We start from the raw sequence: 25,034 nt of genomic DNA, 5'->3' as shown, positions 1-25,034 counted from the left end.
CAGCTAATCTCACCTAAAGGAGATGAATGGAAGGAGCTGCCCTCATTAAACATGGTGGACCAGAAGTTTCTTATTCTGACAATAACCTACCTGAGAACAGTGAAGAAGCTGCCCTTAGTAAACATGTCGATCCGGAAGTTTGTACTTCTGCCACACAACTCACCTGAGGAGAAAGAAAAGGCTGCCCTCAGTAAAGATGGCGGATCGGAAGATCCTGTGTGACTCCCGGAAAACTCTGGTTAGAGGCGGGGCGCACTGTGCATGCTGGGAGGAGGCGGGGTCGGGCTCGGAGGGGGAGATGAGAGAAGATGTATCGGAATTACCGGAGATTCCCGTCACCGAGCAGCGCTGTTATCCTCCCCTTGTCCGCCATCGTGTTGCTGAATGCCGGTGAGGGGGAGGGGAGCATGTCTGACTGTATGGGGGCAGGGGTGTATATATACAAATTCATTCAAGCTTAATTGGAAGGACAAAATATGGTCAGCATTTCCAAAGCAAAATATTAGAGTTAGCGTAAGAGGGGTGGTTGTGAGATAATAGAGGGGGAGGGGAGGTGTCTGTGTGTGTTTTTGTGTGGTATAAGGGTCCATGGGGATAGGAAGGCTATAGGAAACCGCATATGGGAAGGTATGAGGGGTATACAGTCCATAGGGGTAGTTGGAATGTAGGGGGATGTAATCATTATACTGTATGATTTTATGTTATGGATGTCAGGTATTGATATTCTAGTTTCTCTGCTGGCTCTGTGCTATGGATTTCAAGTACTGCTATTTTCCTGTTGGTGCTATGGATGTCATTTAGTGATATTTTCCTAGTTTCTCTGCTGGTTCTATTGCTATGAGTGCAAGGTAGTATTGATTTATTAAGCGCCAACATATTCCATGGCGATGTACAAAGTAAGAAAATCAAACGTGGGTTCCATAATAATACAGACAATGGTATACACCAAATATGGACACTGGTACACAATACAGACTTGGTAAGTGACAAATGTAGCATGATGGATTAAATGTCTATAACAGACTGGAAGATACAAAATGAATAACCATTTCCAAAACCGTGAGAGAGCCCTGTGAACTTACAATCCATAATGGGAAGGGGGTGGCAAGCAAGTAAGTACAACATGATCTGAGTTTGAAGGGGGAATGGCCTTAGTTAGATTGTATGCTTGTTGGAAAAAGTGAGTTTTGAGGGTGCGTTTAAAGATTTTGAAGGTTGGTGAGTGTAGGTAGGAGTTGTTGTGGTAGGACATTCCAAAGTAGGGATGAAGCACATGAGAAGTCTTGTATAGGTGAATTTTGAGGAGGTGATTCTAGAGGAGGACAAAAGGAGGTTGTGTGCAGATCTGAGATTGTGGTTGGGTTGATAACTTGAGACAAGTGAGGAAATGTATAGGGGAGAGAAATTGTGGAGAGCTTTGTAGGTTAGGATGAAGAGTTTAAAATTGATCCTCTTGCTAATTGGCAGCCGATGAACAGCTTGACAGAGAGGAGCAGCAAAGGAGTAGCGAGAAGAAAGATGAATGAGACAAGATGCCGAGATCAGTGCATTTTGGAATGGTGCCAGTTAGTTGGTAATCCACAAAGCAGTATATTACAGTAGTCCAAACGAGATCTGAGCATGTACTATCATATTAGTTGTGTCCTTAATGAGAACATTTAGGATGGGAGATATGTTTTTGAGTTGGAGATGACAGGAGCTGGTTAGGGAGTGACTGTGAGGAATACATGAGAGAGAGGAGGCAAATATTACCCCTAAGCAGCTTGCTTTGAGAACTGAATTTATAGGGGTGTTATCATCATTTATTGTTAAATAAGACAGAGGAGGACAATGACAGTGGAAAGATGATTAGTTCTGTCTTACACATATTAAGTTTTAAAGAGAACCCGAGGTGGGGTTCTGACAATGCTATCTACATACAGAGGCTGGGTCTGCCTATACAGGCCAGAATCTGTTGCTATCCAGATCCCCCCCTAAGCCCCCCCCCCCCCTGCGCTCTGCTATCCCCCATAAATCACAGCTGCGCTGTGCAGGCTGTGTTTACCTCTGTAGTGTCAGTCTCGCAGCTCCCCCCCGCCTCCTGCATAGCTCCGGTCCCCGCCCGCGTCCCTTCCCTCCAATCAGCTGGGAGGGAAGGGATGCGGGCGGGGACTGGAGCTATACAGGAGGCGGGGGGAGCGCCAAGACTGACAGTACATAGGTAAACACAGCCCGCTGTGTGTCGACAGTGCGGCTGTGATTTATGGGGGATGGCAGAGCGCAGGGGGGGATTTGGATAGCAATAGTGGCTGGGCAGTATAGGCAGACCCAGCCTCTGTATGCGGATAGCATTGTCAGAACCCCACCTCATTCTCTTTAAAGGGAACCTAAACTGAGAAGGATATGGATTTTTCCTTCTAAGATAATACCAGTTGCCCGACCCTCCTGCTGATCCTGTGTCTCTAATACTTTTAGCCACAGCCCCTAAACAAGCATGCAGATCAGGTGCTCTGACTGAAGTCAGACTGGATTAGCTGCATGCTTGTTTCAGGTCTGTGATTCATCATCTACTGCAGATAAAGAGATCAGCAGGACTGCCAGGCAACTGGTATTATTTAAAAGGAAACATCCATACCCCTCTCTCAGTTAAGGTTCCCTTTAAGAAGGGTATAGGTCGTGAAAGAGGATACAGCAGGCAAGCTGTCAGGAACACATGTGAGGAGCGACTTAAGGTCTGGGGCCGAGATGTATTGAAAACCAAATAAGTTTAAGTTGCCAAGGCCTTGCATGTAGTTGGAAAACAGTAGGGGGCCAAGAACAGAGCCTTGAGTTACTCCCACAGACAAAGCATGTGGAGAAGAGGTCTGATCTGAGAAAGGCCTGGTGCACACCAAGCGTTTTTGGTAGCGGTTTCAAAAACGCTGCCGCCTGTGAAAACGCTTGGCTAATGTATCTCAATGGGATGGTGCACACCAGCGGTTTGAGGTTATTAGCAAAACGCAAACGTGGCTCCTGCAGCATTTTTGCGGTTTGCAGATGCGTCTCTGCCTCAATGTAAAGTATAGGAAAAGCTCAAACAGCTCTGAAAAACGCTAGATCAGAGCAATTTTCCAGGCGTTTTTGTTACAGAAGCTGTTCAGTAACAGCTTTACTGTAACAATATATGAAATCTGCTGCACAAAAACGCTCCAAAAAACGCTAGGCATGTTTAGAAAATCTCTCTAAACAAGCCTATAATCGCTCTGAAAATCTGCTTCAAAAACCTCTAGCGTTTCGCGGATCTGCTAGAGGTTTTTGGTGTGCACTGGCCCTAAGATATTGTGAAAGACCTTACAGAGGGAGAGGAAAATATACGGGAGAGAGCTAGGCCCTTTATGCCTATAGATGAAAGTATCTGAAGAAGTCATGGCTCTTACATACTGACAAAATTTGTCGCCAGTCAGGGATCAGGTCCTGATCCCCTTGGGTGACAACGTTTGCCCGGCCTGCACACTCGTTTATCAGCTGTGTAGATGTCTGAGTGGCACATCCGTGCCATCAAGTGGCGGGCGGGTGACCAGTGCGAATAATGGGTTTGCTGATATTTTCCTTGTTTCTCTGTTGGTTCTATGCTAGGTATGTCAGGTATTGATATTTGCTTTGTTTAACTGTTGGTTCCATGCTCTGGATGTCAGGCATTGATATTTGCCTTTTTTCTCTGTTGGTTTCATGCTATGGATTTCAGGTATCAATAGTTTCCTTGTTTCTCTAATGGTTCTATTCCCTCTTTATCTGGTTCTATTCTATTGATGTCCTGTAGTGATATTTGTCGTCTTATCTCTGTTGGTTCTATGCTATAGATGTCGGGTATTGATATTTTCCTTGTTTCTCTGTTGGTTCTATGTTATGGATGTCAGGTATTTTCCCTCTTTTCTCTGTTGGTTCTATGCTATTGCACAAGTCGTCATATAGATCGTTGCTGTGAAATGAGGATTATGAATGTTGCCTGGAGGCATGGAGCTTTGCCAACTTGCTCTTGTGTAGTTGGGAATTGGAGCTGCAATGTTTTCCTTGTATAGGTAAAATATCAGCAAAGCACAGATTTTCTGCACACGATTGATCTGGTTCTACACTGTACAATTTGCGCAGATCAGATAAGCCCTCAATAAGTCCACAATGTGTCCTGGACAGTGTCGTCGTCCCCCCCCCCCCCCCTCCCCACATACACACACTTTATCAGTCCCTGCTATCTCACATCAGTGGATGCCTCACATTGTCTCGCTCGGGTTCTGCATCTGACAAGGGAGACCTGGGTTAAAATCTCAGCTATTCCTGTTCAGTAAGCCAGCACCTATTTAACAAGGAGACTTTGGGCAAGACTCCCTAGCATTGTTACTGCCTATAGAGCGCATCCTAGTGGCTGCAGCTCAAGCGATTTGAATCCACCAATAGAAAAGCGCAATATAAATGTTATTTGTCCTTTCATTGTACACACACCTCTCCTGGGAATGCTGCCCATAGGGCACAGATCCCCACCGATGGACATCCAGCCCCTTTTAGTGTGAGGACTGGGGTCATTCCACACCCCCAGTCTTGCACAGTGCTTCCCAAAGTCACAGCAACTATATTATAGATCTAACATCGCTGAACTTTGGCAGTGATGAAATGCTTTGTATTTTGTACTGGAGATTGTTGGGGTTTGAGGGTTCAATATTGGGGTCTGTGCTGGAGAGTGATGGGGTTTGAAGGGTCAATATTGGGGTGTGTGCTGGAGAGTGATGGGGTTTGAGGGGGTCAGTATTCAGGGCTGTGGAGTCGGTAGAAAAATCTTCCTACTCCAACTCCGACTCCTCAGTTTATGAAACTCCGGGTACCTAAAATGGCTCCGACTCCAGCTCCTCGACTCCGACTCCTTAGTCTAATACATACCAGGCCTGTGGATTTTGTACAAACATCATCCGACTTTGACTCCTCAGTTTATTAAATCAACGACTCCAGCTCCAGGTGTCCAAAATTACTCCGACTCCTCGACTCCGACTCCACAGCCCTGTCAGTATTGGGGTGTGTGCTGGAGAGTGATGGGGTTTGAGGGGACAGTATTGGGGTCTGTGCTGGAGAGTGATGGGGTTTGAGGGGTCCGTATTGGGGTGTGTGATGGGGTTTGAGGGGTTAGTATTGGGGTCTGTGCTGGAGAGTGATGGGGTTTGAGGGGGTCAGTATTGGGGTGTGTGCTGGAGAGTGATGGGGTTTGAAGGGTCAGTATTGGGGTCTGTGCTGGAGAGTGATGGGGTTTGAAGGGTCAGTATTGAGGTCTGTGCTGGAGTGATGGGGTTTGAGGGGCCAGTATTGGGGTTTGTGCTGGAGTGATGGGGGTTTGAGGGGTCAGCACTGGGGTCTGTGCTGGAGAGTGGTGGGGTTTGAGGGGTCAGTATTGGGGTGTGTGCTGGAGATGGGGTTTGAGGGGTCAGTATTGGGGTCTTTGCTGGAGAGTGATGGGGTTTGAGGGGTCAGTATTGGGGTCTGTGCTGGAGAGTGATGGGGTTTGAGGGGTCAGTATTGGGGTCTGTGCTGGAGAGTGATGGGGTTTGAGGGGTCAGTATTGGGGTCTGTGCTGGAGAGTGATGGGGTTTGAGGGGTCAGTATTGGGGTCTGTGCTGCAGAGTGATGGGGTTTGAGGGGTCAGCATTGGGGTCTGTGCTGGAGAGTGATGGGGTTTGAGGGGTCAGTATTGGGGTCTGTGCTGGACAGTGATGGGGTTTGAGGGGGTCAGTATTGGGGTCTGTGCTGGAGAGTGATGGGGTTTGAGGGGTCAGTATTGGGGTCTGTGCTGGAGAGTGATGGGGTTTGAGGGGTCAGTATTGGGGTCTGTGCTGGAGAGTGATGGGGTTTGAGGGGTCAGTATTGGGGTTTGTGCTGGAGAGTGATGGGGTTTGAGGGGTCAGTATTGTGGTCTGTGCTGGAGAGTGATGGGGTTTGAGGGGTCAGTATTGGGGTGTGTGCTGGAGTGATGGGGTTTGAGGGGTCAGTATTGGGGTCTGTGCTGGAGAGTGATGGGGTTTGAGGGGTCAGTATTGGGGTCTGTGCTGGAGAGTGATGGGGTTTGAGGGGGTCAGTATTGGGGTGTGTGCTGGAGAGTGATGGGGTTTGAGGGGGTCAGTATTGGGGTGTGTGCTGGAGAGTGATGGGGTTTGAGGGGGTCAGTATTGGGGTGTGTGCTGGAGAGTGATGGGGTTTGAGGGGTCAGTATTGGGGTGTGTGCTGGAGAGTGATGGGGTGTGAGGGGTCAGTATTGGGGTCTGTGCTGGAGAGTGATGGGGTTGAGGGGTCAGTATTGGGGTCTGTGCTGGAGAGTGATGGGGTTTGAGGGGTCAGTATTGGGGTCTGTGCTGGAGAGTGATGGGGTTTGAGGGGGTCAGTATTGGGGTGTGTGCTGGAGAGTGATGGGGTTTGAGGGGGGGTCAGTATTGGGGTGTGTGCTGGAGAGTGATGGGGTTTGAGGGGTCAGTATTGGGGTGTGTGCTGGAGAGTGATGGGGTTTGAGGGGTCAGTATTGGGGTGTGTGCTGGAGAGTGATGGGGTGTGAGGGGTCAGTATTGGGGTCTGTGCTGGAGAGTTATGGGGTTTGAGGGGTCAGTATTGGGGTCTGTGCTGGAGAGTGATGGGGTTTGAGGGGGTCAGTATTGGGGTGTGTGCTGGAGAGTGATGGGGTTTGAGGGGGTCAGTATTGGGGTGTGTGCTGGAGAGTGATGGGGTTTAAGGGGGTCAGTATTGGTGTGTGTGCTGGAGAGTGATGGGGTTTGAGGGGTCAGTATTGGGGTCTGTGCTGGAGAGTGATGGGGTGTGAGGGGTCAGTATTGGGGTCTGTGCTGGAGAGTTATGGGGTTTGAGGGGTCAGTATTGGGGTGTGTGCTGGAGAGTGATGGGGTTTGAGGGGTCAATATTGGGCTCTGTACTGGAGAGTGATGGGGTTTGAGGGGTCAGTATTGGGGTGTGTGCTGCAGAGTGATGGGGTGTGAGGGGTCAGTATTGGGGTCTGTGCTGGAGAGTGATGGGGTGTGAGGGGTCAGTATTGGGGTGTGTGCTGGAGAGTGATGGGGTTTGAGGGGTCAATATTGGGCTCTGTGCTGGAGAGTGATGGGGTTTGAGGGGTCAGTATTGGGGTGTGTGCTGGAGAGTGATGGGGTGTGAGGGGTCAGTATTGGGGTCTGTGCTGGAGAGTGATGGGGTGTGAGGGGTCAGTATTCGGGTCTGTGTTGGAGAGTGATGGGGTTTGAGGGGTCAGTATTGGGGTGTGTGCTGGAGAGTGATGGGGTGTGAGGGGTCAGTATTGGGGTGTGATGGGGTGTGAGGGGTCAGTATTGGGGTGTGTGCTGGAGAGTGATGGGGTGTGAGGGGTCAGTATTCGGGTCTGTGCTGGAGAGTGAGGGGGTGTGAGGGGTCAGTATTGGGGTGTGTGCTGGAGAGTGATGAGGTGTGAGTGGTCAGTATTGGGGTCTGTGCTGGAGAGTGATGAGGTATGAGGGGTCAGTATTGGGGTGTGTACTGGAGAGTGATGGGGTTTGAGGGGGTCAGTATAGTGGTGTGTGCTGGAGATTAGTGGGGTTTAAGGGGGTCAGTATTGGTGTGTTTGCTGGAGAGTGATGGGGTTTGAGGGGTCAGTATTGGGGTCTGTGCTGGAGAGTGATGGGGTTTGAGGGGTCAGTATTGGGGTGTGTGCTGGAGAGTGATGGGGTTTGAGGGGGTCAATATTGGGCTCTGTGCTGGAGAGTGATGAGGTTTGAGGGGTCAGTATTGGGGTGTGTGCTGGAGAGTGATGGGGTGTGAGGGGTCAGTATTGGGGTCTGTGCTGGAGAGTGATGGGGTTTGAGGGGTCAGTATTGGGGTGTGTGCTGGAGAGTGATGGGGTTTGAGGGGTCAGTATTGGGGTGTGTGCTGGAGAGTGATGGGGTTTGAGGGGGTCAATATTGGGCTCTGTGCTGGAGAATGATGGGGTTTGAGGGGTCAGTATTGGGGTCTGTGCTGGAGAGTGATGGGGAGTGAGGGGTCAGTATTCGGGTCTGTGCTGGAGAGTGATGGGGTGTGAGGGGTCAGTATTGGGGTGTGTGCTGGAGTGTGATGGGGTTTGAGGGGTCAGTATTGGGGTGTGTGCTGGAGAGTGATGGGGTTTGAGGGGTCAGTATTGGGGTGTGTGCTGGAGTGATGGGGTTTCAGGGGTCAGTATTGAGGTGTCTGTTGGAGAGTGATGGGGTTTGAGGGGGTCAGTATTGGTGTGTGTGCTGGAGAGTGATGGGGTTTGAGGGGTCAGTATTGAGGTCTGTACTGGAGAGTGATGGGTTTTGAGGTCAGTATTGGGGTCTGTGATGGGGTGTGAGGGGTCAGTATTGGGGTGTGTGCTGGAGAGTGATGGGATTTGAGGGGTCAGTATTGGGGTGTCTGCTGGAGAGTGATGGGGTTTGAGGGGTCAGTATTGGGGTCAGTATTGGGGTCTGTGCTGGAGAGTGATGGGGTGTGAGGGGTCAGTATTGGGGTGTGATGGGGTGTGAGGGGTCAGTATTGGGGTGTGTGCTGGAGAGTGATGGGGTTTGGGGGGGTCAGTATTGGGGTGTGTGCTGGAGAGTGATGGGGTTTGAGGGGTCAGTATTCGGGTCTGTGCTGGAGAGTGATGGGGTGTGAGGGGTCAGTATTCCGGTCTGTGCTGGAGAGTGATGGGGTGTGAGGGGTCAGTATTGGGGTGTGTGCTGGAGAGTGATGAGGTGTGAGTGGTCAGTATTGGGGTGTGTGCTGGAGAGTGATGAGGTGTGAGGGGTCAGTATTGGGGTGTGTGCTGGAGAGTGATGGGGTTTGAGGGGGTCAGTATAGTGGTGTGTGCTGGAGATTAGTGGGGTTTAAGGGGGTCTGTATTGGTGTGTGTGCTGGAGAGTGATGGGGTTTGAGGGGTCAGTATTGGGGTCTGTGCTGGAGAGTGATGGGGTGTGAGGGGTCAGTATTGGGGTCTGTGCTGGAGAGTTATGGGGTTTGAGGGGTCAGTATTGGGGTGTGTGCTGGAGAGTGATGGGGTTTGAGGGGTCAATATTGGGCTCTGTGCTGGAGAGTGATGGGGTTTGAGGGGTCAGTATTGGGGTGTGTGCTGCAGAGTGATGGGGTGTGAGGGGTCAGTATTGGGGTCTGTGATGGGGTGTGAGGGGTCAGTATTCGGGTCTGTGCTGGAGAGTGATGGGGTGTGAGGGGTCAGTATTGGGGTGTGTGCTGGAGAGTGATGGGGTTTGAGGGGCCAGTATTGGGGTCTGTGCTGGAGAGTGATGGGGTGTGAGGGGTCAGTATTGGGGTCTGTGCTGGAGAGTGATGGGGTGTGAGGGGTCAGTATTCGGGTCTGTGCTGGAGAGTGATGGGGTGTGAGGGGTCAGTATTCGGGTCTGTGCTGGAGAGTGATGGGGTTTGAGGGGTAAGTATTGGGGTCTGTGCTGGAGAGTGATGGGGTTTGAGGGGGTCAGTATTGGGGTGTGTGCTGGAGAGTGATAGGGTGTGAGGGGTCAGTATTCGGGTCTGTGATGGGGTTTGAGGGGTCAGTATTCGGGTCTGTGCTGGAGAGTGATGGGGTTTGAGGGGTCAGTATTGGGGTGTGTGCTGGAGAGTGATGGGGTTTGAGGGGTCAGTATTGGGGTGTGTGCTGGAGAGTGATGGGGTGTGAGGGGTCAGTATTGGGGTCTGTGCTGGAGAGTTATGGGGTTTGAGGGGTCAGTATTGGGGTCTGTGCTGGAGAGTGATGGGGTTTGAGGGGGTCAGTATTGGGGTGTGTGCTGGAGAGTGATGGGGTTTGAGGGGGTCAGTATTGGGGTGTGTGCTGGAGAGTGATGGGGTTTAAGGGGGTCAGTATTGGTGTGTGTGCTGGAGAGTGATGGGGTTTGAGGGGTCAGTATTGGGGTCTGTGCTGGAGAGTGATGGGGTGTGAGGGGTCAGTATTGGGGTCTGTGCTGGAGAGTTATGGGGTTTGAGGGGTCAGTATTGGGGTGTGTGCTGGAGAGTGATGGGGTTTGAGGGGTCAATATTGGGCTCTGTACTGGAGAGTGATGGGGTTTGAGGGGTCAGTATTGGGGTGTGTGCTGCAGAGTGATGGGGTGTGAGGGGTCAGTATTGGGGTCTGTGCTGGAGAGTGATGGGGTGTGAGGGGTCAGTATTGGGGTGTGTGCTGGAGAGTGATGGGGTTTGAGGGGTCAATATTGGGCTCTGTGCTGGAGAGTGATGGGGTTTGAGGGGTCAGTATTGGGGTGTGTGCTGGAGAGTGATGGGGTGTGAGGGGTCAGTATTGGGGTCTGTGCTGGAGAGTGATGGGGTGTGAGGGGTCAGTATTCGGGTCTGTGTTGGAGAGTGATGGGGTTTGAGGGGTCAGTATTGGGGTGTGTGCTGGAGAGTGATGGGGTGTGAGGGGTCAGTATTGGGGTGTGATGGGGTGTGAGGGGTCAGTATTGGGGTGTGTGCTGGAGAGTGATGGGGTGTGAGGGGTCAGTATTCGGGTCTGTGCTGGAGAGTGAGGGGGTGTGAGGGGTCAGTATTGGGGTGTGTGCTGGAGAGTGATGAGGTGTGAGTGGTCAGTATTGGGGTCTGTGCTGGAGAGTGATGAGGTATGAGGGGTCAGTATTGGGGTGTGTACTGGAGAGTGATGGGGTTTGAGGGGGTCAGTATAGTGGTGTGTGCTGGAGATTAGTGGGGTTTAAGGGGGTCAGTATTGGTGTGTTTGCTGGAGAGTGATGGGGTTTGAGGGGTCAGTATTGGGGTCTGTGCTGGAGAGTGATGGGGTTTGAGGGGTCAGTATTGGGGTGTGTGCTGGAGAGTGATGGGGTTTGAGGGGGTCAATATTGGGCTCTGTGCTGGAGAGTGATGAGGTTTGAGGGGTCAGTATTGGGGTGTGTGCTGGAGAGTGATGGGGTGTGAGGGGTCAGTATTGGGGTCTGTGCTGGAGAGTGATGGGGTTTGAGGGGTCAGTATTGGGGTGTGTGCTGGAGAGTGATGGGGTTTGAGGGGTCAGTATTGGGGTGTGTGCTGGAGAGTGATGGGGTTTGAGGGGGTCAATATTGGGCTCTGTGCTGGAGAATGATGGGGTTTGAGGGGTCAGTATTGGGGTCTGTGCTGGAGAGTGATGGGGAGTGAGGGGTCAGTATTCGGGTCTGTGCTGGAGAGTGATGGGGTGTGAGGGGTCAGTATTGGGGTGTGTGCTGGAGTGTGATGGGGTTTGAGGGGTCAGTATTGGGGTGTGTGCTGGAGAGTGATGGGGTTTGAGGGGTCAGTATTGGGGTGTGTGCTGGAGTGATGGGGTTTCAGGGGTCAGTATTGAGGTGTCTGTTGGAGAGTGATGGGGTTTGAGGGGGTCAGTATTGGTGTGTGTGCTGGAGAGTGATGGGGTTTGAGGGGTCAGTATTGAGGTCTGTACTGGAGAGTGATGGGTTTTGAGGTCAGTATTGGGGTCTGTGATGGGGTGTGAGGGGTCAGTATTGGGGTGTGTGCTGGAGAGTGATGGGATTTGAGGGGTCAGTATTGGGGTGTCTGCTGGAGAGTGATGGGGTTTGAGGGGTCAGTATTGGGGTCAGTATTGGGGTCTGTGCTGGAGAGTGATGGGGTGTGAGGGGTCAGTATTGGGGTGTGATGGGGTGTGAGGGGTCAGTATTGGGGTGTGTGCTGGAGAGTGATGGGGTTTGGGGGGGTCAGTATTGGGGTGTGTGCTGGAGAGTGATGGGGTTTGAGGGGTCAGTATTCGGGTCTGTGCTGGAGAGTGATGGGGTGTGAGGGGTCAGTATTCCGGTCTGTGCTGGAGAGTGATGGGGTGTGAGGGGTCAGTATTGGGGTGTGTGCTGGAGAGTGATGAGGTGTGAGTGGTCAGTATTGGGGTGTGTGCTGGAGAGTGATGAGGTGTGAGGGGTCAGTATTGGGGTGTGTGCTGGAGAGTGATGGGGTTTGAGGGGGTCAGTATAGTGGTGTGTGCTGGAGATTAGTGGGGTTTAAGGGGGTCTGTATTGGTGTGTGTGCTGGAGAGTGATGGGGTTTGAGGGGTCAGTATTGGGGTCTGTGCTGGAGAGTTATGGGGTTTGAGGGGTCAGTATTGGGGTGTGTGCTGGAGAGTGATGGGGTTTGAGGGGTCAATATTGGGCTCTGTGCTGGAGAGTGATGGGGTGTGAGGGGTCAGTATTGGGGTCTGTGATGGGGTGTGAGGGGTCAGTATTCGGGTCTGTGCTGGAGAGTGATGGGGTGTGAGGGGTCAGTATTGGGGTGTGTGCTGGAGAGTGATGGGGTTTGAGGGGCCAGTATTGGGGTCTGTGCTGGAGAGTGATGGGGTGTGAGGGGTCAGTATTGGGGTCTGTGCTGGAGAGTGATGGGGTGTGAGGGGTCAGTATTCGGGTCTGTGCTGGAGAGTGATGGGGTGTGAGGGGTCAGTATTCGGGTCTGTGCTGGAGAGTGATGGGGTTTGAGGGGTAAGTATTGGGGTCTGTGCTGGAGAGTGATGGGGTTTGAGGGGGTCAGTATTGGGGTGTGTGCTGGAGAGTGATAGGGTGTGAGGGGTCAGTATTCGGGTCTGTGATGGGGTTTGAGGGGTCAGTATTCGGGTCTGTGCTGGAGAGTGATGGGGTTTGAGGGGTCAGTATTGGGGTCTGTGCTGGAGAGTGATGGGGTTTGAGGGGTCAGTATTGGGGTGTGTGCTGGAGAGTGATGGGGTGTGAGGGGTCAGTATTGGGGTGTGATGGGGGTCAGTATTGGGGTGTGTGCTGGAGAGTGATGGGGTTTGGGGGGTCAGTATTGGGGTGTGTGCTGGAGAGTGATGGGGTGTGAGGGGTCAGTATTCGGGTCTGTGCTGGAGAGTGATGGGGTGTGAGGGGTCAGTATTGGGGTGTGTGCTGGAGAGTGATGAGGTGTGAGTGGTCAGTATTGGGGTGTGTGCTGGAGAGTGATGGGGTTTGAGGGGGTCAGTATAGTGGTGTGTGCTGGAGATTAGTGGGGTTTAAGGGGGTCAGTATTGGTGTGTGTGCTGGAGAGTGATGGGGTTTGAGGGGTCAGTATTGGGGTGTGTGCTGGAGAGTGATGGGGTTTGAGGGGGTCAATATTGGGCTGTGTGCTGGAGAGTGATGGGGTTTGAGGGGTCAGTATTGGGGTGTGTGATGGGGTGTGAGGGGTTAGTATTGGCGTCTGTGCTGGAGAGTGATGGGGTTTGAGGGGTCAGTATTGGGGTGTGTGCTGGAGAGTGATGGGGTTTGAGGGGGTCATTATTGGGCTCTGTGCTGGAGAGTGATGGGGTGTGAGGGGTCAGTATTGGGGTGTGTGCTGGAGTGTGATGGGGTTTGGGGGGTCAGTATTGGGGTGTGTGCTGGAGAGTGATGGGGTTTGAGGGGTCAGTATTCGGGTCTGTGCCGGAGAGTGATGGGGTGTGAGGGGTCAGTATTCGGGTCTGTGCTGGAGAGTGATGGGGTGTGAGGGGTCAGTATTGGGGTGTGTGCTGGAGAGTGATGAGGTGTGAGTGGTCAGTATTGGGGTGTGTGCTGGAGAGTGATGGGGTTTGAGGGGGTCAGTATAGTGGTGTGTGCTGGAGATTAGTGGGGTTTAAGGGGGTCAGTATTGGTGTGTGTGCTGGAGAGTGATGGGGTTTGAGGGGTCAGTATTGGGGTGTGTGCTGGAGAGTGATGGGGTTTGAGGGGGTCAATATTGGGCTGTGTGCTGGAGAGTGATGGGGTTTGAGGGGTCAGTATTGGGGTGTGTGATGGGGTGTGAGGGGTTAGTATTGGCGTCTGTGCTGGAGAGTGATGGGGTTTGAGGGGTCAGTATTGGGGTGTGTGCTGGAGAGTGATGGGGTTTGAGGGGGTCATTATTGGGCTCTGTGCTGGAGAGTGATGGGGTGTGAGGGGTCAGTATTGGGGTGTGTGCTGGAGTGTGATGGGGTTTGAGGGGTCAGGATTTGGGTGTGTGCTGGAGAGTGATGGGGTTTGAGGGGGTCAGTATTGGGGTGTGTGCTGGAGTGATGGGGTTTGAGGGGTCAGTATTGGGGTCTGTGCTGGGGATTGGTGGGGATTGAGGGGGTCAGTATTGGGGCCTGTGATGGGAGTGTGAGGGGTCAGTATTGGGGTGTGTGCTGGGTGATGGGGTTTGAGGGGTCAGTATTGGGGTGTCTGCTGGAGAGTGATGGTGTTTGAGGGGGTCAGTATAGTGGTGTGTGCTGGAGATTGGTAGGGTTTAAGTGGGTCAGTATTGGGGTGTGTGCTGGAGAGTGATGGGGTTTGAGGGGTCAGTATTGGGGTCTGTGCTGGAGAGTGATGGGGTTTGAGGGAATCAGTATTGGGGTCTGTGCTGGAGAGTGATGGGGTTTGAGGGGATCAGTATTGGTGGTTTTGCTGGAGATGGTGGGTTTGAGGGGCCAGTATTATCTCCTGTGTTTTGCACATCTATCACTCTCATAAATGGTCTCTCTCTCCTCAGTTGCTGCTGCAGCTGATATTGTGTTCACCAAGCAGCCGGCCTCACAAGATGCCCTACACGGCCGCAGTGCCTTCCTGCACTGTGAGGTTAAGGACCCCTCGGAGGTGGAGTTTGAATGGTTACATAATGGAGTCCCTGTGAAGGATACAGAGCGCCGATACCAGGAGGGCGGCATCCTCACCATCACTGCTGTAGATCGGAGACTGGATGGTGGAAACTTCCAGTGTGTGGCCAGAAATCTGAGGATAGGAGAAGAGGCTCGCAGCCTCAATGCCTCTTTCTATATAAAATGTAAGTAGAGTGTATCAGAGAGACCGCCTACTGTGGGAAACCCCACTGCTCATATTGCTTCTACAGTGGGGGAGGGGCATGCTTCTGTGACAGGAGGGAGGTGGGACTTAGTCATGAGATCATTTTGTGGTAGGGGAGGGAGGCTGGGATTCTGTGGTTGGTGAAGAGAGGGAGGTGGGACTAGGTCATGAGAACATTCTGTGGTGGGTTAGGGTGGGAAGGTTGGGATTCTGTGATGGGTGAGAGGAGGGAAGCATGGATTCTATTGTGGGTGAGGGGAGGGAGGCAAGGACTCAGTTATGATATCATTCTGTGAGGTGGGCAGGCGGGGATTCTGTGCTGGGTGAAGAGTGAGGTGGGACTCAGTCAGGAAATCATTCTGTACTGGGTGGTGGGGGGGTGTATTCTGTGGTGGGTGAGTGGAAGATGTTGTGGACTTAGTTATGAGATCCTTCTGTGATGGGTGACATTGGGGAGGTGGGCATTCTGTGCTTGGTGAAGAGAGGGAGGCAGGACTCCGCCATAAAATCATTCTGTTGTGGGTGAGGGAAGGGAGTGTCAATTCTGTGGTGGTTGAGGGAAGGTAGTGTAGTGGGTGAAGAGAGGGACGCGGGATTTAGCCATGACATTATTCTGTGGTGGATGGAGAGAGAGAGAGAGACAGAGATTCTGTGGTGGGTGAGAGGGCGGGGATTCTGTGTTGGGTCTTCAGAGGGAGGCGGGGACTCGGTCATGAGATCATTCTGTAGTAGTCGAGGGAGGCGGGGAGACTAGTGGGTGATTAGAGGGAAGCAGGTGATTGTGGGGAGGCGGGGATTCTGTGGTGGGTGAAGCGAGAGACGTGGGATTTAGTCATGCCGTTATTCTATGGTGGATGAGGAGGGAGAGAGAGAGACAGGGATTCTGTGGTGGGTGAGGGGGTGGGAATTCTGTGGTGGGTCTTCAGAGGGAGGCGAGGACTCAGTCATGAAATCATTCTGTGATGGGTGAGAAGGCAGGGATTCTGTGGTGGGTGAAGGAAAGCGTTGGGGGACTCGCTCATGAGAAGATCAATCTGTGGTGGAGAGGATGGGATTATATGGTGAGTGAGGCGGAATCACAGTAAGGAGGCGGAGTCTGGTTGAGAGGGAAGTGCTTTAACCTCATTAGTAACCAGCAGCTCAATTGTCTGTTGCAGGGATTGAGAGTGGTGCAGTCTCTCTGCAGAATCCGGCCAGCATTGAAGACATCCAAAGCCTGTCACCAGTCACCCTGCGTTGCCACATTGATGGACATCCACGGTAAGATGCTTGCCGCTCCAGTGTACCAATTGTAGCATGAGACTCTCTCCACAGTCCCCTGTATCACCAGTGCAGCATGACATGATTGTGCTCTCTTTCCACAGTTCCCTGTGTCACCAGTACAGTATGACATGTCTCTTTTCTTCCTCCACAGTCCCCTGTGTCACCAGTAGTGCAGCATGATATGATTGTGCTCTCTTTCCACAGTTCCCTGTGTCACCAGTGCTCTCTTTACTGTCCCCTTTGTCATCAGTACAATATGATGTGACTCAGTTCTTTCTCCACAGTCCCATGTGTCACCAGTACAGCATGACATGTGACTCTGCTCCCTCTCTCTCTACAGTCCCCTCTGCTACCAGTTTAGTATGACATGTGCAGGAGCCGTGTGTCAGCGCGCCTCTGTGTTGCACATGAGTGGGGGTTGCGGCGCTTGCGTTCCCAATCATTATAATGAATGTGATCGCGGGTCGCAATCGCTCCGAAATGCAGGCAACCATGTGCTGCGATTCAGTGGTGAATTGGAGCGCATGTATGGAAACAGCAGAATGTGCAGTCTGTGCACTCTCTGATATCCCTGCAATCGCATTTCCATAAGCTCGGCTGAAAGTGTGCATATGGAAACGAGCCCTTGTGTCCGCTTTCTAGCATCTGTAATATTGATGTGTTGCTGAAATACATGCACAACTGCATTAGTGGCCTCAGACCCCTTACCAGTCCAGTATTGTGACGCTCTCTCTCCACAGTCCCCTGTGTCAGTGGTATCGGGACACAAAGTTGCTTTCAGACGACGGACGGTTGTATTCCATCAATAACAAGGAGCGCACTCTCACCATACGTAGTGCAGGACCTGACGACAGCGGCGAGTATTATTGTTGTGCACGCAGTGCGGCTGGTGATGTCTGCAGCAACCGCAACTTTACTCTAAATATCATTGGTAAGTCTTATTGCAACCAACAGTTATGTTTCCTTTTTGGGTTGTGTAATTGCTTGTCTTCTGCTGCAGGCAGGATGTCACGTTTGAAGTTTGGTTCCTCTCGGTGGATGGTTTCCACGCATCTATTAGTACCTTTTTAAAAGATAGATGAACCAACTGTGGAGCCTATGCTCAACAAGCATAGGCTCTCCTAGGGTCGGTCAGATGAGCTATCAGCCACTGCCATGTCTATTTGTAGTATTACAGATATCCCCAAACAACTAGAGTCTTAGTATGACAACTCCCCCAGTCCTGTTCCCTTTGTGTACAACTGCAATTTTGGCCCCAGCCCCTGGGAGTCCCCAGAATACCTTGCTCACTGTGCACAAAGTAATAAGTTAGATTGGTTGAGTGTCCTTACAATCTTGATTGTATGACTAACCAATACAATCTGAAATCTCCTTACAAGATATTTGGTATTCTGCTACCACCTTTCAGGAGAGTGAAACGACTTCCTAAACCTTTAAGAAAAAAGTTATTTTAGACAACCTAACTAGAAATATCAATGTAACATCTCTTCAGAAGGCAAGATTCTTTTCTAGGTCATTCAAGACACAAGACATTTATCACACACAGGACATTTTGTCCTGGCAGACTCAAAGTGCATCAGGGCTGCAGCTACTTATGGTGTGCTCCACAGGTGACAAGGATCACTAGGAAGCCTTCCACAAAGACTCCTTACTGTTTTACATACTATCTTGAACTGGGATTCAAACACTGGTCAAAGGCTCAAATCCTACATCAAAGGCAACGGCCTTAACCAGTTCACCCTTCCATAAAGACTCCTTACTGTTTCACATACTGTCTTGTGCTGGGATTCAAACACTGGTCAAAGGCAACGGCCTTAACCAGTTCACTATCCTGGCAATTCAGAACATGGTCAAGGCCAGAATTGTTTAACCATTTTGTCATAATGAAGTCATGCATAAACATTATAATAATATTTCCAATAAGTTTTTGATTCAGTATGAACTCTTGTGTTCATAGACCTCACACAACGATGAGTTATATATATATATATATATATATATATATATATATATATATATATATATATATATATATATATATATATATATATATATATATATATATATATATATATATATATATTTATATATTTTCTGTTGAAGAAAGTATTAACTGCTATTTGGATTATGTCACAATTATGAATCATCTTTTAAAACATTCATATTTTGTCAAGTAACAGTCCCTCTTCTTTTCATAAGATTGGCATTAACAGAAATATGACAAAAAAAAAAAAACCCTATGTTAACCGGTTCTGGACCACGTTGGTTGAAATCTACATCCTGCAAGTGGCTGTGCGTCTCTGAAAGGATGTGGATTTCACCTTCCCTGTTGCACGCTACCGCCGATCAAGCCACTCTGCACCCGTCAGTTAACTGGCTCTGCCCTGTATATGACGGCAGAGCTCTGTGAGCAGGTCAGGAGCCGCTTTCATTGGCTCCTGACCACGTGATCACTGTGAGCCAATCACATTGGCTCACATTGATGGACCGGGTTTGACGCCAATAAAAGTAGCACCTGACCGACTCACAGAGCTCTGTCGTCATAGCAAGAACAGGCAAATGTTTGCGTTCATGATGAAAGCCATCTTTTTGGTTGAAAGGAGGTGACAGTGAGCATGAGACACAGTTCCAACTGTCCTGTGTCCTGAGCACCTCTCCCAGTTGCTAGGCAACGTGTATAACATAGGAAATCCCATCATGCTCTGCACAGCATCAGGGAAAAAAGCCCGGGCTTTTTTTCTTTGATGGGTGGAGCTTAGCTAAAAATGCAGCTAAAAATGATGCTTTGGTAAGAAAAACAAAGTTCTGATGCTGTGAAACTGTTAAAGAAACACCAAGCCTTTTCAGTGCTGCTAAGTAGATTTTTAGTCAGGAGGTTCACTTTAAGGGACCAGAGAATGCTGGTACGTAAGGGGTTCAAGGAAACATCTGGGAATTTTAAATAAATTGGATCTACTTACCTGCGGCTTCCTCCAATCCATGGAAGGGTTTGTGTCCCTCGCCGCAGCTCCACTTCAAACCAGTTTCCCGGGGTCCCCTCGGTAGCAGCCGCTGAACCGGCTAGGTCAGTGGCCTCTATGCATGCGCAGGATGCGAGCGGGAGCAGTGCAGCCACACGTCTGAATGTGCAGAGGCTGCCAACCTGCGCGCTACGGGGGGAGACTGGCTTGGAGCTGAGCTGCACCGAGGGACACATAGACTTTCAGGGGCTGGAGGAAGCTACAAAATGTTTGTGAGACAATTGTGTAAACGGTCAATGGGGGGGCAATCCATTATCTCCTTAGATTGAAGGATGCAGTAATGTTGGGTTGGACAGTCCATTCTCCCCTCAGATTGGTGGTTGTGGTGCTGACAGTTCATTCTCTCCTCAGATTGGAGGATGCAGTTGTGCTGGGTGAGACAGTCTATTCTCTCCTAAGATTGGAGGATGCAGTTGTGCTGTGTGGGACAGTCCATTCTCTTACAATGGGGAATGCGGCTGTAATGGGTGGGACGGTCCATGCTCTCCTCAGATACAGGGATTTGATGGGTGGGAGAGTCCATTCTCTCCTCAGATTGGGAGATGTGGCAGGAGGAGCAGTCCATTCTCTCCTCAGATTGGGGGATGTGATGGGTGGGACAGTCTATTTTCTCGTCAGATTATGTGATGGGTGGGACAGTCTATTATCTTTTTAGAATGGGGGATGTGATGAGTGGGACTGTCCATTCTTTCCTTGATTTGGGGGATGCGGCAGTAATATGAAGGATAGCCCATTCTCTGTTCAGATTGGGGGATGTGCTGGGTGGCGCAGTCCATTCTCTCCTCGGATTAGGGGATGCAGCAATGAAGGCTGGTACAGTCTGTTGTCAGTGCAGAACCGTATCTTTGTGTCGCACTGTGTATTTGTGTACTCTGATATTTTTCTTCCTCTTTTAGATGAGAGTTTCCCTCAGGCGGTAGTCACCCCAGAGGATCAGATTGTCGGTAAGAATGAAGAAGCCATATTCCACTGTCAGTTTACTGCTGTACCGCCCCCTCTTCTGGAGTGGTTCTTTAAGGACAGCAACCCGATAATCAACAAGACTCGGTATGTGTGGGAAAAGGGGGCATCACATGTTCTTAACATTTCCCATTAACCCTTTTCCTGCTTCAGGCTTGCTGACTGATTCCAGGTACATGAATAAAACAGACAGCTGCTTCACCTTCCCAGCCCCTATGGTGATGTGATTTAACCGAGACTGCCCTCTAGTTGTAGCAACTGCCGGTATTATGGGTTATTACCTAGCAGAGCTGTGAATCAGTCTGCAATGTCGGACCAGTTACAGCAGCCTTCCTAGAGACGCTGCAGTAAGTTGGAATCAGTGACTGCCTGTCGATCATTCAGAGAAGCATAGACTCAGGCTATGAGATTACATTTGTGCTTTTACTGATAGAGCTTCCATGAAAGGGAGGATAGGAAGTAAGACTCTTCCCACAATCCTTTCTTGGACCCTTCTGCTTCCTGTTAACATCACAGAAGCTGCTCCTGGGAGGCGTCACCTGCCTCACTCAAGCTGTGCTCAGGCTGTACTGAGCACAACAGAACTCCTCTGACTCGCGGCTCCAGTCATATAAAATGCAGGCTGCACCTAGCCATGGGGGCTTGGTTGCTGGATGTCGGATTCCATCGGTTGGGTCTGGTTGGTTGTTTGTTTGTTTTGGGAAGGGTTTTGGGTTTTTCTTGATACTTTTTTTTTTGGGGGGGGGGGGGGGGGGGGGAGGGGAATTTGGTTTGTTGAAATTAACCTAATTTGACTAAATAATAAGTCGGATGTCTCTGCTGGGAATTTTGCTACTGCCTTTATTGTCAACTATTGCTCTTACTGCATTGTTTCACTTGGTCAAAGACTGCCCTCTGTAGTAGGTGTGTGGAGTAACAGTCTGCCCTCTGTAGGTGGTGTGTGAGGTAACAGTCTGCCCTCTGTAGGTGGTGTGTGGGGTAAGTCTGCCCTCTGTAGGTGGTGTGTGGGGTAAGTCTGCCCTCTGTAGGTGGTGTGTGGGGTAAGTCTGCCCTCTGTAGGTGGTGTGTGGGGTAACAGTCTGCCCTCTGTAGGTGGTGTGTGGAGTTACAGTCTGCTCTATGTAGGTGGTGTGTGGGGTAGCAATCTGCCCTCTGTAAGTGGTGTGTGGGGTAACAGTCTGCTCTCTGTAGGTGGTGTGTGGGGTAACAGTCTGCTCACTGTAGGTGGTGTGTGGGGTAACAGTCTGCACTCTGTAGGTGGTGTGTGGGGGTAACAGTCTGCCCTTTGTAAGTGGTGTGTGGAGTTACAGTCTGCTCTCTGTAAGTGGTGTGTGGGGTAACAGTCTGCCTTGTGTTGGTGTTGCAGTATCACAGTGTTCCAGAATGGCTCGCTTCTCATCAGTGCGGACAGGCCACGTAGGAATGGCACGTATCGTTGTGTGGGGACAGGACAGAGCGGGAAGCAGGTTACTCTGGAGGCGAAGCTGAGCCTGGCTGGTGAGTCCTCTAGTAATAAGATGATTGGATAGTGTGTTTTTCTATACGGCTGAATGATGACGGGTCTTCCTCTGACATCTCCCTGCAGATATTGAAGATATGCGTCCCCTATCGCCACGGATTCTCACTGCAGACTCTGTGCAACGCATCACCTGCCCTCGCCCAGGGGGCCTGCCAACTCCTTCCATGTGGTGGAGCAGGAATGGGCAGCCTTTGCCAGAACAGGGCAGAGTATACCAGGTCAGGAATGATTTGGTCTTCAGCCCCATAGTGGAGGAGGATGCTGGGACGTATACCTGCCATGCCGCCAACAAAGCTGGAGAGAAAAGCCAAGACCTACAGGTCACCGTAGCAAGTAAAGTAAGAGGAGCTACCTGTGCCTGGTGTTTACTGCCAGCTGTCTATTCTGTAACCATTATCAATCCATCCGTACCCAGCTACCACCTGGCATTACCAACACAGCACATCACTCACCACATCATTTTGCAGATGTGTGACTGTCTTTTCATGACTTTACAGCGGTCCCTTCCTGGGTGGAGAAGCCGGAGGACACAAGAATGGATGAGGGGACATCTGGGTTCCTTCATTGTCTCACCGAAGCCTCGCTGAAGCCCAGCGTTACGTGGTATCGCAATGGAGTTACCATTGTATCGGTGAGAGAGTTTCCGAGTTTCTGTAAGTTGTTTGTCTTGTTTTGAATATTGTACCAATTGTATCTCGACTACTCCATGGCAGGACTCTCGATTCAACATCTTCCAGAATGGAAGTCTAAAGATTGTGCAGGTGGAGGTGTACGATGGCACCTTGTACAGGTGTGTGAGCAGCACCCCCGCTGGAAGCATTGAGGCTCAGGCCTTTGTCACTGTACAAGGTATGTGCATTATACTATTACGGGAAATTATGTATGATGTGCATGACTGGTCACGAAAAAGTACAGGTGCTGCAAAGCAATCTGTAGCATTGAATTCAGAGCATAGAAGCAAAGCGCTGGATAGGATACTCAAAGATTGAATACAGACATTCAGTTTGTGGGTCAATCAGGAGTGACCATGTGACATGCAAAGTAGGAAGCGCAAAAAAGTCAGACAGATTTCCCAGCATTGTAGAACGGTTGGGGCATACATGGTGCTCTTTCTTCTCCATACATGGTCTTCTTCCTTCTCCATACATGCTGCCCTACGAGGTGCTTTCTTCTCCCTACGAGGTGCTTTCTTCTCCCTACGAGGTGCTTTCTTCTCCCTACGAGGTGCTCTTTCTTCTCCCTATGAGGTGCTCTTTCTTCTCTGCGGGTGGTGCTCTTTCTTCTCTGCGGGTGGTGCTCTTTCTTCTCTGCGGGTGGTGCTCTTTCTTGTCTCCGCATGTGGTGCTCTTTCTTGTCTCCGCATGTGGTGCTCTTTCTTGTCTCCGCATGTGGTGCTCTTTCTTGTCTCCGCATGTGGTGCTCTTTCTTGTCTCCGCATGTGGTGCTCTTTCTTGTCTCCGCATGTGGTGCTCTTTCTTGTCTCTGCATGTGGTGCTCTTTCTTCTCTACAAATAAAATCCAGAAATAGCTTTGTTGGCATGTCCAAAATTCATACAGGTATTGCCAAAGCAAGGGGAAATGCAGGACATGGAAGGGGGTCAGGTAGGGGTACAATGGATAAGCAGTTTGTGGACATTTTTAGGTTTACAGTTCATTTATGCTCCTCTCAGTCCATAGCATGCTGTGACATAGTGTGCAGTGATTGTCACAGTGAATTCCTCTTTTACCAGTAGAATGTAGAGTTCTCTCATCCTCTGTGTAAAATCTGGAAGTAGTTCCATCAATTTCTTTAAGGTGGTTTCCCTGGTTGCAGTATATTTGGGGCAGTACAACAGGAAGTGACTCTCCTCCTTGAGGATCTTCTGCTGACAGTGTCGGCATAGTTTATTCTCCCTGGGTTTCGTCTGTCTCGCCTAGACTCGATTTCATGGTTGTGAGCACTCTACCTGTAGACCTTAGGTATGGCACCATTTTATATTCTCTCTGCTGGGACTGGTATATTGTTAGCTTTTGTGCTTTTGTTTAAAGCGGACCTTAACTCAGAACTTCTCCTCTGCTCTATAAGATACACAACAGTATAATAACCTTTAAAGAAAAACATTTCTTTGTTACAGCTGATATAAATCCTATAATAAATTTGCACTTCCTACTTTCATGGAAGCAGACATATTGTTAACATCCTGTGCTTTCAAATAAGCTCATCGGACACGGCAGTCAGCTAACACGGGGAGAGATCAAATTACAACTTGTGACACAGATGAGGGGGAATTAGGCTAAACACATAAATGGTGCATTTCTGTCTTCCTTCTTTAATTTCACTCCTCCATTTATTTACATAGTCCTCTTTGCTCTTGGCTTTGGTGTGTTTTATTTGGGCTCTTGTTAGGACCCGTAAATCTTGGTTTGGAGGGAGCGTAGGGGTGACCACTTCTTTCAGGCCACGTGGCTTTTCTTGGTCTTCATTGCACAACATGACTTTGTATCTGGGTGAGTCATGGCTGCTGATCTGTAGATGGGGCCAGTAGGACAGCACTCTTCTGTATATCCAGCAGTAGTGGGAATCTACTCAGCGCGGCAGGCAATGTTTGAGGTACTGTGATGGGAATGGAGGAGGTGCTTGCAGAATTGCATATGGAATATTTATCTTGGGCTAGATTCCCATTTTGATTGACCTGTGTAGGTGATGGGCCCCATACTAAACTTCTGTAGAGTAGGATTGGGTTGAAGACACTGTCAAGACTTTTAGCCAGACCTTTATCAGTGGTTTGAGGTGGTACAGTTCTTTCCTGATGGTATAGAACATTTGACATGCTTTGGCTTTAGGGCCTCTATGGCTGGCTTAAAGAGACTTAGAGATGAGTCTCACTGCAGTTTTTTACTTACCCGGGAATTCCTCCAGCCCCATAAGCATGGATGTCCCTCGCCGTCCTCCTCAGTGCCACCATTCTCCTGCAGTCAACCCCTGGTAAGCGGCTCAGTCGGATTCAGTCTGACGGAGTGACGTCAGCTGGGGCCTTCTGCACTTGTGCAGAAGGTCTATGCATGTGCAGGTGGTCTGCGCACGTGCAGAAGGTCCACCACTGACGTCACTGAGCCGCTTACTAGGACTCACTGCGGCTGAACGGGACATCGTAGGAGGACGGCGAGGGACACATCCATGCTTATGGGGCTGGAGGAAGCCCTGGTTAAGTTTAAAAAAAAAAAAAACGTAGTGAGACTCATCTCTGAGTCTCTTTAATGCTAATGATGGGAATACACGGGTCGATTCTGGCACTCGGTTCTGCGCCTGATCATTTTGCCTGCTCGATTCTTTTATCTTCTGCTCATTTTTCTTATCTTTTTTCAATTCACCTCAATGACAAATCGAGCGGCAAAACGATCAAACGGTGATCGGACATGTTGGAAATTCTCTATCTAACCATCTTTATCAGCTCAGTTCAGTCATTGAGTGTGAAGGATGGGCTCTGGGCTGACCTTGTGTTTTTCCTCGGGAACTCCATGGTTTTGGTTTTCTTTAGATTAATGGGGAGTGCCCATGTTGTGCTGAATTTA

The 25,034-nt window shown here is 50.2% G+C and overlaps 1 protein-coding gene across 1 annotated transcript in view; it reads left to right on the top strand.

The window, feature by feature from the left end:
- The first annotated feature begins 252 nt into the window (after positions 1–252).
- PTK7 (protein tyrosine kinase 7 (inactive)) overlaps positions 253–25,034 on the top strand; it is a 45,708-nt gene continuing 20,926 nt past the window's right edge. The window contains exons 1-9 of the mRNA XM_068232595.1: positions 253–390; positions 14,410–14,700; positions 15,878–15,980; positions 16,724–16,914; positions 19,900–20,050; positions 21,330–21,460; positions 21,549–21,815; positions 21,980–22,113; positions 22,196–22,331. Of these exons, the coding sequence (XP_068088696.1) occupies positions 309–390; positions 14,410–14,700; positions 15,878–15,980; positions 16,724–16,914; positions 19,900–20,050; positions 21,330–21,460; positions 21,549–21,815; positions 21,980–22,113; positions 22,196–22,331 (1,486 nt within the window). The 5' untranslated portion in view covers positions 253–308. The remainder of the gene's footprint in view (positions 391–14,409; positions 14,701–15,877; positions 15,981–16,723; positions 16,915–19,899; positions 20,051–21,329; positions 21,461–21,548; positions 21,816–21,979; positions 22,114–22,195; positions 22,332–25,034) is intronic.

The sequence above is a fragment of the Hyperolius riggenbachi genome, chromosome 4 (genome assembly GCF_040937935.1).
Source record: "Hyperolius riggenbachi isolate aHypRig1 chromosome 4, aHypRig1.pri, whole genome shotgun sequence".
Taxonomy (NCBI): Eukaryota; Metazoa; Chordata; class Amphibia; order Anura; family Hyperoliidae; genus Hyperolius; species Hyperolius riggenbachi.
Note: the sequence above shows the minus strand (reverse complement) of the source record. Positions and strands in the feature narration are given on the sequence as shown.